Genomic DNA, 18,769 nt, shown 5'->3' on the forward strand with positions numbered 1-18,769 from the left:
CCTGTTCTTTATTATTATTATTATTATTATTATTATTTTTTTATTTTATTGCGAGTTGGGTGAAGATTTACAGAACAAATTCACTTTCCATATAGCAGGTCACATATACTTTGCCTTATGACATTGACTGCAATTTCCCACAATGTAAAAGCTCTCTTCCCACTTCCTCCCCATAGTTACCTCTTCTCAGTGTCCATCCCTCCATACTCTCCTACCACCTGAGCTGTCTCCCTGTGCATAAGCAGCCCTTACTTGTCCCATGGAAGTCCCTGTTCTTAACTCATCGTGTAGAATAAAACAATCCTCATAAGATCTTCCTCAACATGGAGTTCCCCTACTGAACAAATGCTTTCTTCCTTCTTCTTCCACTTGACATCAAGTCAATTCTGACTAATGGCAACCCTGTGTGTGTCAGACTAGAATTGAGCAACATAGGATTTTTAATCAGTGAGTTTTCAGAAGTTGATCTCCAGGTTTCTCTTCCTAGGTACCTCTGGGAGGACATGAACCTCCAACCTTTTGGTTATCAGCTGAGTACATTAACCTTTTCACCCCAGGGATTCTAACAAAGCTTGGATGACACATTATAAAGCTTCCTTCCAAGTATGTAACCTGAAGTATGTTTGCTTCCTTCCACCAACACAAGTACTAAATAGATCATCATCACCTGATGCAAGCCACACACTTGATAGTAATACAAACAACATTTACAAGGAAGAATAGCACTGACATGAAAAGTAAAAAAGTGAAGCAATTGGTCTTTTAATCCATGTTTCACACACTTCAAGAAAGGAATTTCTGTAATATGTGTATCGATCTACAACATCCTGGGTGTTGTTTTTTTAAAAGTTTAAAATACTGGCATGTGTCATCTAACATTGTTCAGGGATCCTCTGACTCCATGGTCTTATAAGGTGTTTTTTTTTTTTTTTTTAATAGAAAGCAGCTCTTTTGTTCATTACTCCCCCTCATGGTTTCAAAGCCCTCCAAACCCCAGAGTGAATGAGGAACAGGGCTCTAGGGCACGTCCCAATCCTTGCAGAGTCTCCTCCTTTACCTCCCACTCCCCGTGCAGGGCAGCCCCTGCAGCAGCTTTCCTCTCCTGCTGTGTGTGCTGGTGGGGCTCCTGGGATCCCAGGTCTGGCCTATGGTGGAGGAGGCTGCACCAGATCAGAAGAGGCTATACCAACACAGTTGTGCGAGCACTAGCTCCACTGCCAGCTCCACTCCCAGCACCTGCACACCTGGTCCCCACAGCCACCTCTTTGCATATCCTGTCTACCTCCTGCTCTGTGCAAAGTTCCCATCTGGCTGCTGGCACAGCCCTTGTCTGGCCCAGCCACATACTTGGCATGGCTGGCCTCCTGTATCCAGTTGATATGGCTCTCTAGCTTTGTCTGGCAAGACCCCATAAGGTTAAGGTTTTAATATAATAGACTTTACAGGGATTTAACTACACATTGTGTGGGGACTACCTATATACATTATGGTGCTCACACAACACATAAATTGCATACTGTCCTATCTCAGACAACAAGCTACCCATACATGTATTCTTATTACATATCTGGAATTAATCAGAATATGTAAGTTCAAAGTTCAGTTTGAACTAGGATATTGTAGTTCATCTTATTTCATTAGTTCTGGAAGATCTTTTCAGTGAGCATACTTTTTTTTCAGCGTATGGAAGGGGAAGGGAGGAGAGGCACTCGGCACTCACTCATTAGTACAGTATTTTTACAATGTTATCTGTGACTTAATTCACTATTGAAGTCAAATTAAAATAGTTCACCATCAATTCATTCACCTATCTATCTATCTGTCTATCTATCTATAAAAACCAAACTCACTGCTATAGCACTTATATAATCCTCAAGATTTTTCATCAGAATTTTGGTTTCTAGCTCCTGTCAGAAGAATTTTGTTGTTGTTGTTGTTAGGTGCCGTCAAGTTGGACCCGACTCATAGAGACCCCTCCTTGGGTTTCTGAGGTGGTATCACTATGGAAGTAGATTGCCCAGCCTTCCTTCTGAGGAGTGGCTGATGGATTTGAACCATCAGGCTTCTAGTTAGCAGTCAAGTGCCTTAGCCACTATGCTACCAGAGCTCCTGTCAGAAAAATTTAGAACTGTTAAATGAATTCATCAGAGCTCTTTAAATTGCATTTAACCAACTCTTTTTAAAGTGAAATTTCCAATACTGCTATTCAGCATTCCAGACCAATTACTAGAAAATCATTGTACTGGTTTTCAGTTTTAGAAATAATGGAGCTATGACTATATAAACTGCTAAATACTGGAATACTATTATTTCAAAATATATAAGTAAAATTCCATAAGTGCTCAACCAAAAGAAACTTCAGATCTAATTTCAAAGTCTGTCACAGATGTGCAGTCCACTGTTATTTGTTTCTTACTTCTTTTTCTTTAATTTTTGTTGTCGTTGAGAATATATACAGCAAAATATACATCGATTCAACAATTTCCACATGTACAATTCAGTGACAATGATTAAATTTCCTGAGTTGTACAATAATTTTTACTCTCCTTTTCCTACTTGTTCCCCTCCATTACCATAAACTCGTTGCTGCTAATTTTCCTATTTAATCTTTCGAGTTGCTATTGTCAATTTGATCCCACATAGAAAGATCTTAAAATAACACTGTGTTCAAGGCACACATTCTTTATTAGTTAAGCTAAACTATGTTTGGTTTAAAGAAGAATTCAGGGGACATTTGTGGTTTAAGGTTTAAAGATTATGTCAGGGTAATAGTTTTAGGGGTTCATCTGGCCTCTGTGGATCCAGACAATACGGTTTCTATGGCAATTTGAATTTCTGCTCTATATTTTTTCCCATTTAATCAGGCTTATTCTATGGGATCTTTGATCAAAATGTTCAGTAATGGTAGCCAGGCACCATTCAATTTTTCTGGTTTCATGGCAAAGGAGGCAGTTTTTACTGGCCACACACTCCACTTCCTGCACCTGTTCCTGAGTCCCCTTCCTCTGTTGCTCAGGAGAATAGAGACTAATTGTACCTAGGATGGCTGCTTGCAAGCTTTTAAGACACAAGGCACTAAACAACAAAGTAGGAGGTAGAACAGAAGCAGTGAGCAGACTATCAGGCCAATTAATTGGGATATCCCATGAAACCACGATACTAAACTTCAAAACCAAAGAACCAAAATCCCACAAGGTGTTTGGTTGTACATTAGCAGCCTCAGCTACTTTTTATTCTGTCACTGTTGTAAATATACTTACCACACAACTCTTGCTAATTCAGTTTTTTACAGGTATGAAACGTATTGAAAACAATGGAATGAACTGGCTGTACAACTTACCCTTAATCAATATCCTGGGTGTTTTGAGCTCAGATAGTAATCTGCATCTATTTCCTGTCCAATTAAAAAATGGTACAATTTTTTATGGCAAGAAAAATGCTACCTATGTAATGCTTACTTGCTGACTTTCTGCACCAAATTGCAGCACCAGTCTCCAGTACACCTACATTCTTTTTATGTTGAAAATTCTACTAGCATAATTGTCTTCTATGTACCTTTATGAGGCAAAGTTAAACAAAAATAGGCATTTTGGGTGCTTACTAAGAATTATATAATATGTGAAACGTTGTTCCTTTTCCAAGGAAAACAGATTTGGGAGCATTTACTCACATGAAATATTAAAGATGTCACTAGGAAAACCAGGGGCATAAAAGACACTGAGAATATAACATCAATGTCCTGGTTCTGAAAATGTACAGTGTCAGTCATGTAGGATGTTACCACTGAAGAAGCTGGGTAATGGGTATACCAGATATCTCTTTATTATTATTATTGCAACTTCTTGAGAGTCTCTGTTTATTTCAAAATAAATAACATAAAAAAGAAAACAGTGGCACATATTTTAAGTTTAAACTACAATGTGATCCAGAGAACACTCATGGATTTTTTTTTTCCCTTAAACTATGAAAGAGGGTATGATTTAATTGAAAGTAACTTTGAAGTCAAAAGTTACAATTTTGTGTTTTTGCTGTGCTACTTAGGATGTGTGACAAAGGCAAGTGAGTAAGTTACTTAAATTGTGAATTTGAGATTTTTCATCTATAAAATGCAGGTATCATGCCTGAGTTGAAGGATGATGAAGAATTAAGAAATGAAAAAAATTATTTTTACTATTATTATAAAGTACCAAAGCATGATAAGGTGATAATCACAAGACTAATCAAATGAAAAAAAAAAAATTGCTGACAAATATAAATCCAGTAACAAGTGGTCATTATTCCATAAATGTGTCATAGGCCAGGCAACAGTTTCCCTAGCTTTATAAGTATGAACAGTTAAGTAGGGATGCAATTGTTAAAGTGAGAGCTAGTTCTACCCTACAAGAGTTCCATTTTGAAACAGAATCTGCTCTTTTTCCTTCCAATCATTTGAACCCTGGTGATTAGTGAGGCAGAACTCACTTCTCCACTTTTCTCCTATGGACGGGTGTAGGGATAGAGGACTGTGGTATATTTCCATGCACAGCATCAAAAGAACAATTTACTTACCAACTTCATCCTGAATCTCCTCGGCTACTGCAGGCACATTGTAGAGCAAGGAGAGAGACTGGTTCATACGTTCATAAATCACACGGAGGTGTGTCATAACCTGCAAAAGGAAGACAGCTCCAGGTAAACTCAGCCTGTAGGAATAGTTATTTTCCTTACAATGCACTGCAGACAAATATAAACTTACAAAATACTGCTAATGAAATGCTGTGGAAACTTTGTGCTATGCTTTGAGGCTAGCTTTACACTTGCCATTATATTGTACGCTTATAACATAGCTGATTTGAAAGATCATCTCTGATCAATTCCAATTCATAATATTGAGTTTCCTTATGTAATCCCTGACACCTTAAATCTACTTAATTGAACATTTTGCCACAGACAGAATCAGGAAATTTTAATTTGACTGGATATTCTATGCTAAATATTTTTAAATAAAATTTTTAGTCAAGGAAATGTAAAATTTCCAATTTCTGGAGTAAATACTAGCATTCAATCTTTGGGAATCTGGAAGTATAAAACTACGTTTTTTTTTTATTGAGATCTGAGTGAAAGGTTAGAGAGCAAACTGGTTTTCCATTCAACAATCCATACACATTTCATTTCATGACATTGATTGCAATTCCTATGTTGTAATAGCACTTTTCCCACTTCCTCCCTGTGTTTACTGTTTCCATTCGTCCTTCTTTCCTATCCCTTCCTGCCTTCTGAGATTTACTCCTGGGCAAATGCTGCCTTTTTGATGTCATATGACTGATTATTATAAGTAATGCATACCTTTTTGGTCCATATTAAATTAAGCAGTCACAATGCAGTTAATGATTGTCAGCCATGATTTAACTGAAGCTTTGTAGAGGCTTTGGTTTATAGGACATATGTTTTCTTCAGTTTAGTCATCAGAGCTTTGAAGTGTACCTTAATCTGCAGCAGTAAACTCATAGAATGGTAAACCATATACTGCTGAAAGATAAGCCTTTAGAAATTACTAAGTTTTAAAGGGCTCTTGCCATAATTGTACAACACCCTTATCAGCTCAGGGAACACCTAACTTTCCTATTACCAACTCACCAAGCAGCACACGGGATGTCAAATGATTATCACAGTCAGTGCTTACCTGTGACCGGATCTGAGCAGCTTTCTTTGGATCCACCATGCGCACATGCTCAAAATGCTTCAGGGTGTGCTGTCTGTCTTTCTGCTCAGCACGCACATACTTCTTTAACATGTTGAACACATGACGAGGCTGTAGAAAAAAATACTTTTTTTCAGATTTATGCAAAGCATTGCTCTTTCCAATGGCTTTGGGACACACGTAAGTGTTTCCTCTAATTTATTCCATGGTGTAAATGCGTTGAAAGTCACCATCTTCAAGTCTTCTAAACATTTCCCCTATTCCTTTATTAATGGATTTATTACTTAGTTGAATGGCCACTTCTCAACATTTTCTTTTTAATTAGGAGCATTATGCTATAGAACCAAAACCAAACCTACTGCCATGGAGTCAATTTCAACTCATAGTGACCCTATAAGACAGAGTAGAATTGCCACATAGGGTTTCTGTTTCTACAGAAGTAGACTGACCCATCTTCCTCGTGGGGAGTGGATGGTGGGTTTCAACAGCAGATCTTTTGATTAGCAGCTGCATGCCTTAATCACTATGCAACCAGGGCTCCTTATCTTACTATAGATTCTGGAATCCATAAAATTTAAGTTCATCCTTCTCTTTTCCCACTCAAATATAACTACAGGGTTGTATACAGGACATTTCTATATGCACAGTCTTGTGGTCAATGGGAATCTCAGAAGTAATATTGCACAAATAATCATCAGTAGCATATAATAGTACAATCATCAAAATGAGAAAACTAATAGGCAATTTAATCATTACTACTTGTAGGCTAAGAACAACTGATCAATTCGGTGAGACATTACACTTTTCTAGAGGAAAAGGCAATGCTAAATTGTAGTTATTTTACTTTGATATTTAATTAAGTTCTTTCTAAGCCATCAGATTCTAATTCTTTTAGCAACAATTAAGTTTCTTTTTAAGTGCTTCTATTTTTTTTTCTCAATCGGTTCCACTTCATTTTTATTCCAGTATTACTCGAAAACATTCATCCCAATAAAAAAGGACACAGGCTCCTTTGTTTTCAACAATTTTATTGCTGTACATAGTCTACTGAAAATTTTGTAAAATGATTTTCAAGGATACACATTTCTTCTTTGAAAAAAAAAATCAGTTATGAAAGTTCATACTGGGAATAGAATTTTGGTTCCTTGGGTAAAGCTAGTTACTATTAATCTCTGAGTCATGGGGACCTTCAATACCAGTAGGAAGGTATGGTGTTTCTTCCAGGGGTTGCAGGTGGAGGTTCCAATGCTTTTGTTCATGTTATCAATAGTATATGGGATGTCCCTGTCCTCCCCCTTTTTCTTGGTTAGCTCCTTCTCATCATTAAGGCTCAGCTCAGGGGCCACCTCTCTGACATTCCAAGTTGAACTTCGTGTCCTTTTCTCTGTGCTCCCATGAAATGCTGCATAGTTCTTATAATTGCCCTTACCACCATCTATTAAGTTATTTATGCCCCTGATTCCCCTCCTAACTGGAAGATCAAGAAGGACCAGACTTTTCTTCATTGTACCTTAATGATGCAGTGCCTGACTCAGAGAGGCTACGCTGTGTTTCTTGCATTCTTGTCATAGAGGCTATATACTTATACTTGAGGGAGAAAACAAACAAATGCTAAACCAATACATAAATTAACTAAATCTTCACTTGTCTGCCTGCCTTATTCATTTCCTTTATCCTAGAAGAAATGTTCCTCTCCATATTCCCAAGGGAGGTTGATACCACAAACTTAAAACACAGTTGTTGGCAGCCCATCATTACAATTCTACTAATGAGGAGATGACCTTTTTAAATCTTAAAAGTAGTAAAACATATAATGACTGATTATATATATATATACATATAATGGTAGTTTTATATACACTAATCAAAATGAGTTTTTAAAAGGTCAGAGCTCAAAGGCTGACTATCAAATGAGTATTTTGTATGCAGGACTTTGTGATCTGAATACCACACACTCTTGACACTTGTCATTATTCAGCACCAAGGCCTGAAAAACCCTTCCAGCAGCATTACAATTATACTTCTAAGGTTGAGACAAAGAGGGTTGTAATTAATTGCATTTATATATGACATTCTTGTCCCCTCACTGGAATGGATTACTAGCTTAATGTGCTTTCCTGGTTGCTCTATTTCCTATTTTTCTCCTGAGGATTTGTTGTTTTAAAGAAAATATTTTTTTCTTTAAAGAGCTTATATAAAAATTAAAAATAGAGATTGCTTTCCACCATTTCTTCTTTTTTTTTTTTTGGCTTTTACCTATTATCGACTGTTTCTATAAAGGCATGTTTTCATGAAAGGGTTGTCACCAACAAGCTTCTACACTAAGATGCTATGGTTCCAAGCTGGCCTTGGCATTGCTGTATTTGTTAAATTTCTATTTAGAGAACGGGGCAGCAATTTCTGATAAATGACATTGGGGACCCTCCTTTTTCTTCCATTCTCAACACAGACAGTATACATTCCCACTCACTAATTATTAACTTAAGCATTAATTTAAAAATTATTATGAAAGTCACAAAATTATCGAAGCCTTAATTTTCTCATCTGTGTAATTCAGATATTTTTCACATAAAGTTTTTGTGAGAATTAAAAATGGTCTGTGTTAGTTCACCAGTATCGTGTTTAGTCCGTAGTAGGTACTTAGTACATATTTCCATCACCTACTCAATTCCTGCCTTCAGCTTCAAGTCCCCTTCCTTTCCTTAAGCAATAATAGTATTTTACATTTACCACTAGTTGCCGTTGAGTTGATTCTGACTTGTAGTGACTCATATGTGTCAGAATGAACTGTGCTCCTAGGGTTTTCAATGGCTGATTTTTCAGGAGATTTCCAGGCCTTTCTTCTGAGACACCTCTGGTGAACTTGAACTTCTAACCTTTCAGTTAGCAGGCAAGCACATTAACTGTATGCACCATCCAGGAACTCTAGTTAACATTCACTGACTGCTGGTATGAAGAATAAGTGCTTGGCTGGTAACCAAAAGGTTGGCAGTTTGAACTCACCAGCCGCTCCATGGGAGAATGATGTAGCAGTCAGCTTTCATAAAGATTTACTGCTTTGGAAACTCTATGGGGCAGTTCTATTCTGTCCTATAGCATCACTATGAGTTGGAATCAGTTCAATAGCAATGGGTTTGATTTGCGTTTAAATGAAGAAGGCAGTGTTGTATGCATAGTAACTCATCGAATCTTCATAGCAACCCTACACAGGGGTACAACTGCTCACTCTACTTTACAGATGAGGTAAATAAGGCATCAAGGGGACTGAGGTTACCTGGCTATGTAGTTGGCCCAAGGTTACACAGCAAGTCAGCGTTAAGAGCAAGAACAGGTAGCTCACTTAACTCACTTCAGGTTTGTGCTCCTAACCATCAGGCAATCCTGTCTGTCCAGGAGAATCTAAAATGGATCAAGTTAAATACAGTTCTACAAAGTAATTGATAGAGTTGAAAACAGAAAGATATAATGAAATGATCAGAAAACAGAGTATGTGGCAAGAGTCTTCAACTGAATTTATAGTTCTTATAAGCTCAGATAGTGTTCTTTCAGGGAACATTAATATCATGTCTTTCAATTGTGCAGAAGATGATTCAGATATAGCTTGTTCAATTTCTTGTTTACTGTCCCGAGTTTTGGGCACTTCACTATTCTTTAGTTAATGCGTCAGATGTAGGGAGGGGAATAGCAAGATAAGAAGGTCCCCTGACAATCCACTTAGAAGTTAGGATCAGTGGATTAAAGTCACACTTTCTTAACAATAAAAAGACAAACAATCCAATTGAAGAATGGGCAGAGGATATGAAAAACACTTCATCAAGGAAGACATTCAGGCAGCCAACAAAAACATGAAGACATGCTTGTGATCATCAACAATTAGAGATATGCAAATCAAAATGAGATATCATCTCACCCCAGAACCAACTAGAAAAGTTCCAAGAAACAGAAAACAAAAGCTGGCAAGGGTATGGAGAGACTGGTAGGACTGTAAAATGGTGCAATCCCTGTAGAAAAGGGTATGGTACTTCCTTCAAAAACTGGAAATAAAAATATCGTATGATCTAGCAATCTGACAACTAGAGAAATAAGAGCTATGACACGGACAGATATATGCACACTCATGTTCAATGAAGCACTATTCATAATAGCAAAAAGATGTAAACAACCTAAATGCTCATCAACGGGTGAATAGATAAACTATGGCATGTACACATCATGGCATATTACGCACCATTAATGAATAATGATGAATCCGCAAAACATTTCACAACATGTACGACCCTAGAGGACACTGTTGTTGTTGTTATGTGCCATCGAGTCGGACCCGACTCATAGAGACCCCTCCTTGGGTTGCTGAGGCAGTATCACTATGGAAGTAGATTGCCCAACCTTCCTTCCCAGGAGTGGCTGATGGGTGGGTTTGGACCGCCATCCTTCTGGTTATCAGTCACTAACTGCTATGCTGGGCACTATGCTACCAGAGCTCCTTATGCTGGGTGAAATTAGTCAATCACAAAAGGACAAATATTGTGTGAAACCACTATTGTAAAAAGTCAAGGAAAGGTCTACACACAGAAAGAAACATTCATTTATAGTTACCAGATACGTGAAGGGGAAAGCAGGAAAAATTACTAACTAGAGAGTAGACAGGGGGTGAAGGGAAAGGCAACATACAACAAGGGGTAAGTCAGCACAACATGATCAAGGCAAAGGAAGACACTGCAAGGAACACAAGAGTAAAAGACAACAATGGCAAATACTACTACATATACAATTTTGCAATATCAGTAATAACAAATAATAAGTTACGAGTAGATACATTGGCAGATAAGTAAGCTGAAAAAGTGTAGGATGGTATATAGGAGTACACCCAAAAGTATATACAGGTTTGGCAGACGGCATTTCTACATGTGTATTTGTATGTGCTTGTTTTGCTTACCTAGTGCCACTCTGGTAGCATAGTGGCTAAGACACTTGCCTGCTAACCAGACAGCTGGCGGTTCAAACCCACCAGCCACTCCTCGGAAGGAAGGTTGGGCAATCCTACTTCCGTAGTGATACTGCCTTGGAAACCCAAGGAGGGGTCGCTATGAGTCGGGGCCGACTCGACGGCACATAACAACAACAATAACAAAGTGCCACTCTGACAAGAATACACCACAAATGGCTTTAACAAACAGGAGTTTATTCTTACAATTTCTGGAGGCTGGAAGTCCAACTTCTAAGAGTTAGGCTCTAGGGGCTGGGTGAAAGCCCCTTGGCTTAGGGCTTCAGCTTTGCTTCCTGCTCCTGACCCACTGAAGCTGGAGGCTTTTCTTCACTCAGACAGCTGTTGGCAGCTGAGGCTGTCAAACCCAAAGTTGACAAGTAAAAAGGCACAGTCCCAATATTACCAAGCAACACAGCAGGCTATTGATTCAAATCCCTTGAAAGTCCCAAGATCAGCAGAGCATGTCAGGCTACTGCTGAAAAATGACTTGGCAACGTGCAGGATTCAAGCATGCCATCAGCTAGAGACCAAGCCCAAAGCTGTTTCTTACATACAGGAAGCAGACCACATCCATAAAGTAGCTAATCAGCTGCTTGTGGTAAATCCTACCATGGAGTTGATTGCCAGTCTCATTGTGGGGAATAACTACCATGAGCTGCCCAGCCACTCAGCCAGGCCCAGCCAAGTTGACACACAACCTTAACTACCACAGTGCTGCAAACAGATTCATGTATATAATAGAGCATACAGGGGCAATGTTATGAAAATTTTTTAGCCATAACTAAACATTTTGAGGGACTGTGGCACAGGACTTGGGACCACAGTCTCAGGGGACATCCAGATCAACTGGCATAACAGTCCACAAAGACAATGCTCTACATACTACTTTGGTGAGTAGCAACTGAGGTCTTAAAAGTTTGGGGAAGTGCACCTAAGATGTAACTATTGATCTCTCAACATCTGGAGCAAAGACTAGTGAAGAAAATCAAAGACTCAAGGAAACAATTAGTCCAAAGCAGTAATGGACCATGCAAACAACAGCCTCCACTAGCCTGAGAACATAAGAACTGGATGGTGTCTGTCTAACACTATGAAAGGAATCCCTGGAACTGTGGTCCTTTGACACATGTCAAACTTAGAACTGATTTCAACCCCAAGGATCATTTTTTAGCCAAACATTGGGGCTATAAATTGAAGAAACAACACCTGTGAAGAATGTACTCCTCAGAACAATCAACCATGCAAGACCAAAAGAGCAGCAATTGCCCACAAAGTTCAGAAGGAAGAACGGGAGAGGAAAGAAGGATGAATGGAGACGAACCCAGGGACAAAACGGGCAAAGTGCTGGTATATTGATGGGATTGCAACTAATGTCACAAAACAAAATATGTTTAAATCGTTAAATGAGAAACTAAACTGCTCTGTAAACTTTTACCCAAAACCCAATAAAATGTTTGTTTGTTTTAAAAAGTCAGGTGTTTGTGATATTCATTGATTCTATTTCTAAAGTTGTCCTTACTTTCTATTATCATGGATAATTAATGATGAATATGTTCATGTTTTTTTAACTGCTTATCTCATTTAATATAGAGACTTTTTTTATGTGCTTCACTTTAAGAAATATATCCCTCAATTCCTTGAAAAGTTCTCAGAACTGGACAACTAAACATTAGCACACCAGGCTCTCATGATGTCCCTCTCTCTGCCAGGGAACAAAGCTCTTGCACAGATAATGAACTCCACAGGCCCACAGTCAGCTGTGACCTCATCATCATTTATATTAGCACAGATGCACATCATGGGCACATCTAAATAAACATAAGTCTTTTCCTCCTACTGCCTATTTGATAAGCAAAGCCTAGGGACATCAGAAAACTCAGAAAGACATTAGGATGTCCCTCGGTAAATGAACTAAAGAGCTCTCTGCTTGGTTGATTTGGCCATGCAAACACATTTCTAGGAATCATGCTTAGAAATGGAAAAAAAAAAAAAAATTTTTTTTTTTTAGGTTAGCTATAATGTTTGTGAGTAGGCAGATAAAATATACTAAATATACTTTTCAGGTGGTTATATCTACACCTCATAAACCAACACTGTTTTCAGTGAAGAAAGAAAAACAGAACATTTTCTTATACTTTCATGTTTCTATTTGCTTTGGGGCTTCTGGGTGGTAGGAAAGGTTAATGCGCTGAGCTGGTAACTGAAAGGCTGAAGGTTAGAGTCCACCCAGAGGCACCACTTCAGGAAAGTTAGCCACTGAAAACCGTATGGAAGGGTTCTACTATGACACACACAGGGTCTTCATGAGTCAAAGCTGACTGAAAGGTAACTTTTTTTTTAAATGGGGAGGTTTTTTTTTAGGGGGGGTACTAAAAGTAATGCCCTCCTTTTGGTATACAATTCTTGCATATTTCATTCAAAATAAAGAAATAATTGCCTTTGTAGCTTTCAGCCAGACTCCAGAATTCCAGGGACTCCAGAAACCCATTTGTTTCTAGAGCTATCTCATTTATCCCAGAAAAACAGGGAATCTCATTATCTAGGAGAGTTCATTTTGTTTTGCTCAGGCAAGGATTGATTTTCAAAAATTTTAATTAAAAAACACAGAAACATTCACATGGAACGGTAGAAAAAAATGCCCTGTCTCTCTATAAAAGCATAGTCTCTAAAACTATTTACTATTGTTATTGTCACAATACTTACATTTAAGACAGGATTACTTAAATCGTTAGAAAATAAACCTAAGAATACAGTCAAAAGGATATTGAAAACAAGCAGAGCTTAAGAAATATTTTGTAACCTCTTTGCATATGATTTGAATCACTCTCAAATCTTTAAATCATCTGTAACTAGCAAAAAAACATTTTCTAACAAGTTCCTCTTATTTCAAAATTTAGATATTCTGTATCTTAATACTACAGTCTGGTTATGTTGGCATTGGATATCTAATGTTATTATTAAAATTTATAGGAAAAAATAGAGATAATAGAAGGAAAAGATCCACCCAAGGGAACAAATTATATCCAATTCATTTTATTGTCACTATTGTTTAGCCCATGATTACATAGTACATATTTGCAACTAATGTGGCACATTTCAATTTGGACTAAATTTACCTCACAATCACAAAGCATTTCAAAACATTATTCCAAAAATAATCTATTGAGAGATTAAGAATAGGCATAACGTGATATAATCAGACAACATCTACTATGAAAGCAGAAGAGAAAGTGTTTAACCTGAAAACATATTTGCATTTTGGACCAATTTCCTCTCCGGGAACAAGGGTATAACCTATCTCCACGAACTTGCACAGTTCTTGGTAAGACGGATTGCTAATAAAGACTTTTAATTAAATTAACAACTAGCCTAGAGTTAAACATAATTTCAGAAACAGTTGCGGTAGCATAATAGATCTTTCATGGAATCTGAGTGGAAAATAATCGTTCTACAAAGAAGAGTTGCAATCCCAATATGTTTCCATGGAACACACTGATTTTAAGTCACTTGATATCGATCTGTCCAGTATATGGGGAACCCTTGGGAAGCTGTTTTAACTCAGAACACTTCTCAGAAAATACACTTGATGGACTTTACCTATATACTTGGGAGCTCTAGTAGCGTAGTGCCTAAGGCACTTGATTGCTAACCAGAAGGCTGGTGGTTCAAACCCACCAGCCACTCTGCGGATGGAAGATGGGGCAATCTACTTCCATAGTGATACCGCCTCAGAGACCCAAGGAGGGGGTGCCATGAATTGGATCCGACTCGACAGCACATAACAACAACCTATATATACAAAGAGTCTCCAGGGAGTGCAAATACCTAACACTCCTGGCTGCTAGTTCAAATCTACCCACAGGCACCTTAGAAGAGGCCTGGCAATCTACTTCTGAAAAATCAGACACTGAAAACCCTACGGATCGTTACTTCTATTCTGACACACATGGGGTCGTCATGAGTCAGAGTTGATGCTATAGCTACTGGTGTGGTACCTATAAACTAATCTTAACAAGAGGATCCATTCCATTTCTCTCAAAACATGCCATAGCTTATATTCTTATGGATTGTGATATGATATCAGGTTGACATAGGTAATTTTAAAGGAAGTTTCATGGACTTTCCCTATAAAAGGTAATGTATTTTTATTATTTCCCCCATTTCTCAGCTGTATAGCCTTTTTCACTTGGTCCTTTTACACAGTTTCTCAAATTTGGTGTTCCTAGGACTTGGTAAGAATTATAGAGATTTGACTGACTCTGTCAGACAAAGGATTGACAGGGTTGACTCGTGCCAATCACATCTGAATATGTAGCTTTTAACTTGACATTTCATGTAGAAACTATCTTAAAACATAACTACTTACACCCATTGCCCAACTCTGTAGTTTTATGCTTGTGTCAGAAATCTGGCACCTTATCATAATAGAGGGTGAGCCTTGAACCATTTCCTGTCATGAGTTTTTAAAAGCCCTGAGTGTAATCTTGCCAAGAAGAAGAAAGTAAATGGCTTGCTCTATGGGGCACCTCAATCCTTCCAGGTCACAAGCGACCTATTCAAAAAACCTTCTAGAGTTCTAAATTATACTTTAGCAGTTTCCAACCCTGTGGCTGGGAAAGTTAATCATCTACCAAGTAAAAGCAATTCTCTCCTATTTTCAACAATAGGTTCAGGTCCATTATTTGCACAATCCTCCACCTCAGATTTCGAGAAACTTTCAGTGTATAAAGTAAAATGTACAGAATCCTCTGTGTAGAGGTATAAAAAAAACATTCAGGGCAGTTAAACCTCTCTGTGATTGAGAAGGTCTCAGTTGTGTTGATTTTCCCATTTTGCCCTCAGAAATTCACATGCACCCTCATTGTTGTAAGAGGTTAAAAAGTAAAACAATTAAGGACAACTGGGAGAGAAAAAAACAAAAAAACAAACAAACAAAAAAACACCTAAAAACATTTGGGAAGCTTCCATGCAAAACTCTGGGTCACCTTTTTATTCTCTAAATGTAGGAGCTGGGCTAAATTTTTAAAATCCACAATGAAACCTATCCATATTCCTTTCTTCAGGAAGCACATGAACTCTTTTTGTAGTTAAAATGATTTCAAGAAGGCAAAGTGAAGAGGCCTTAAAGCACTTACTGATGAAGATCAAAGACTACAGCCTTCAGTATGGATTATACTTCATATAATAAAACAAAAACCTTCACAGCTGGAACAGTAAGTAACATCACAATAAATGGAGAAAAGATTGAAGCTGTCAAGAATTTCACTTTATTTGAATCCATAGGGTCTCTATGAGTTGAAACCGACTCAAGAGCACCTACCCACAAGGTGGCAAATGAACATCCTATACCAAGTTGAAACAGAACTCTTGGGAGCAAAAGTAGTAGCACATTTTCACCCCCTACACCATTGAAGCAGTGGTTTCTATGTTTAGAAAATGAGTCTGGTTTAGATTGGACAAATATTAGATGATTAACCCTTTTTAATCCCCTGAGATCATACTACTAAAGTAAAAACTCAGCACATGGTCAAGGAGTTGCTCTGACATTCTTTCCCCTCCCCAAAAAACTAAAAAACTTAACCTACTACCATTGAGTCAATTCAGACTCACAGCTATGCTATAGGACAGAGCAGAACTGCCCCATAGGTTTTCCAAGGCTGTAAATCTTCACAGAAATGGACTGCTTCATCTTTTTCTAGTGGAGTGGCTGGTGGGTTCAAACCCCTGACCTTTTGGTTAGCCACCCAATGCTTTAACCACAGTGCCACTGGAGCTCATTCATTCCTTCTCAGTGTACAAAATTTACTGCTTTGGCTCTCCTATAAAATATACCACCTGCCTTTCAGTTTGTTGTATTGTGGTGGCTTGTATGTTGCAATGATGGTGGAAGGTATGTCATTAGTATTTCAAATTCCAGCAGGGTACCCATAATGGACAGGTTTCAGTGGAGCTTCCAGATTAAAACAGATTAGGAAGAAAGGCCTGGCAATCTACTTCTGAAAAGTATCCAGGAAAAACCTTATGGATCACAATAGAAGACTGTTCCATATAATGGTGGAAGATAAGCCTCCTGTGTTGGAAGACACTACACAACAGCCACAATGGACTTATGCATACCAACAATCGGGAATGTGGCACAGGGCTGGGAATGTTTAATTTTGTTATACATAAGGCTGTCATGAGTTAGAGTGAACACAGAGGCAGCTAACAAAAACTACTAGGAGAAAATGAAGCCATCTCCCATTGTCCCCTTTCCAATATTCCTGTTTCTCACCTTTAAATATAATTCTATCTCTAAGCCTCTCCTAAAGTTTACTCAAAAATTTTTCTCCTCTCAGAGGGACAAAGACTTCTTCCTACTTCACAATCTCATGTCACCCTTCAATGAGTTCTTTTGTTTTCCAGATTATTACTAACAGAAGCTAAGAAATAAAGGAAAAATTTTAACCAGAATTTACAGATGGCTTTTTCCTAGTTGCAGTTTATATAGAAAGTTTATATAGGTTATACATCTTGGAATTAAAGACAGGTGATTAAATTCTAGTATAAAATACAGAAAATATGAGATTTTAATCTTGTTCACTTGCAAATGAATGACCTTTTAACAAATCTGATAGCTTTTCTAATTTTTTTTCCCCTGGACTATTTTGATAGTTCTTGTGAATAATTTATTTTGCTTCATCGACCACAGCTATAAATAAGTGAAGACAGCAAATGGAACTAAAATTTAGGACCTGACTCAACCCACTATAAAATAAGTTATTTATGCATCTGGACAAACTTTAGCATACAGTGATACAGAGCTAACCATGTTTACCTGAGAGTGAAGAGGGTAAACTGTTTGAACTTATAGATCTTCAGTTCTTGTTTAGTCAAGCAGTGAAACTGGGATGAACTTTTGAGAACAGTGCACAGTATTATAAATGCTACCTAGAAGGCAAAGCCCACAGTGTTGCAGAAGAAATGATAAACAAAAGATGTTTTAAAGGACTAAACGCTTGCAAAGTTTTGACAAGTGATCTGATCATCTAACAAATGCCATACTGTGACATAGTCTCAACTTCTTAAGATAGTTCATAGCAATACAATGCAACTTGGCATATTCATACTTGGATGCTGGAATTCTTACTTCATATAGCCTGTAATTTGTTAAAATGTTTGAGTGTGCATATTTACATATTTCTTTGAATTTCACTTTCTTCCCACCTTCACCCAAACAGAGTGCCTGGACTTAATAGAAATTTCATGGGCTTTTGGTGATTTGAAAGCATTTATATAAGGAAACTCAAGATAAAGCTTGTAAACATTATGACATAACCTTAGATCTTTTAACTGGGATTCATGACTAAACTTCACAGACCACGTCAACCCCCTGAAATGGATGCAAATTTTTGCATGTGTGTGCATATATTTCTAGGGGGAGGATCTTTTGCCATCATCTTTTTGCTAAGGGAGATTCTGTAATCCTAGGCAGATGAATAGCCACTGGAATTTTAATAATGTGTTACTCATTTGTCTAAACCAAACCAAACCAAAACAAAAATCCTTAATTATCTTTTTCCAAATGGATTTCCTTTTTCAGTAATGACATGAACATGCATTAACATATAAATATGTATATGTAGCCTTTGTTGGAACAAATTACAGCACTCCAGCACTATATATGTTTTGATGGCATCCAATGAACAGCTATTTCAATCTGAAGGCATTTTGAAGTGGAGCTCGGTGTGGAGAGAAACTTCGTGATGAATATGGTCTTAGAGGCACAGGACGGCTTTCATGCTAATGCCCTTCCTATACACTTCTGAATTTTCTTTTTAATTTAATTAAATTAAAAACAGGAAATGCAAGAGTCTTCAGTTACATAGTTCTTATTGGTCTTTAGCAAGATCTGTATCGAATGTGGTAAAGATTTATAGCAAAGTAAGGATGTAATACCTAGAGGCTTTACTAAAATAGTATGGGAACTATTCATCATAGTTTATAAGATTTTTTTCAATAAATGCTAATTCTCTCATTTTTCTGCCAGGTGTTTTTACTGAGTCTGTCCTTAAAAGCTCTCTCATGAGTCCCCTCTAATTTATACAAACATCAGCTAAAAA

General features: G+C 37.6%; 1 protein-coding gene across 1 annotated transcript in view; it reads right to left on the reverse strand.

Moving 5' to 3' along the window:
- The window catches only part of LOC103199254 (amyloid beta precursor protein), a 347,436-nt gene that overhangs the window by 82,204 nt on the left and 246,463 nt on the right, over positions 1–18,769 (reverse strand). Inside the window, exons 10-11 of the mRNA XM_007943494.2 lie at positions 5,663–5,791; positions 4,549–4,648 (exon numbers count right to left, since the gene is read on the reverse strand). Of these exons, the coding sequence (XP_007941685.2) occupies positions 4,549–4,648; positions 5,663–5,791 (229 nt within the window). The remainder of the gene's footprint in view (positions 1–4,548; positions 4,649–5,662; positions 5,792–18,769) is intronic.

Source organism: Orycteropus afer, unplaced genomic scaffold (assembly GCF_000298275.1).
Source record: "Orycteropus afer afer isolate SDZICR_OR568_19922 unplaced genomic scaffold, OryAfe1.0 scaffold00108, whole genome shotgun sequence".
NCBI classification, from domain to species: domain Eukaryota; kingdom Metazoa; phylum Chordata; class Mammalia; order Tubulidentata; family Orycteropodidae; genus Orycteropus; species Orycteropus afer.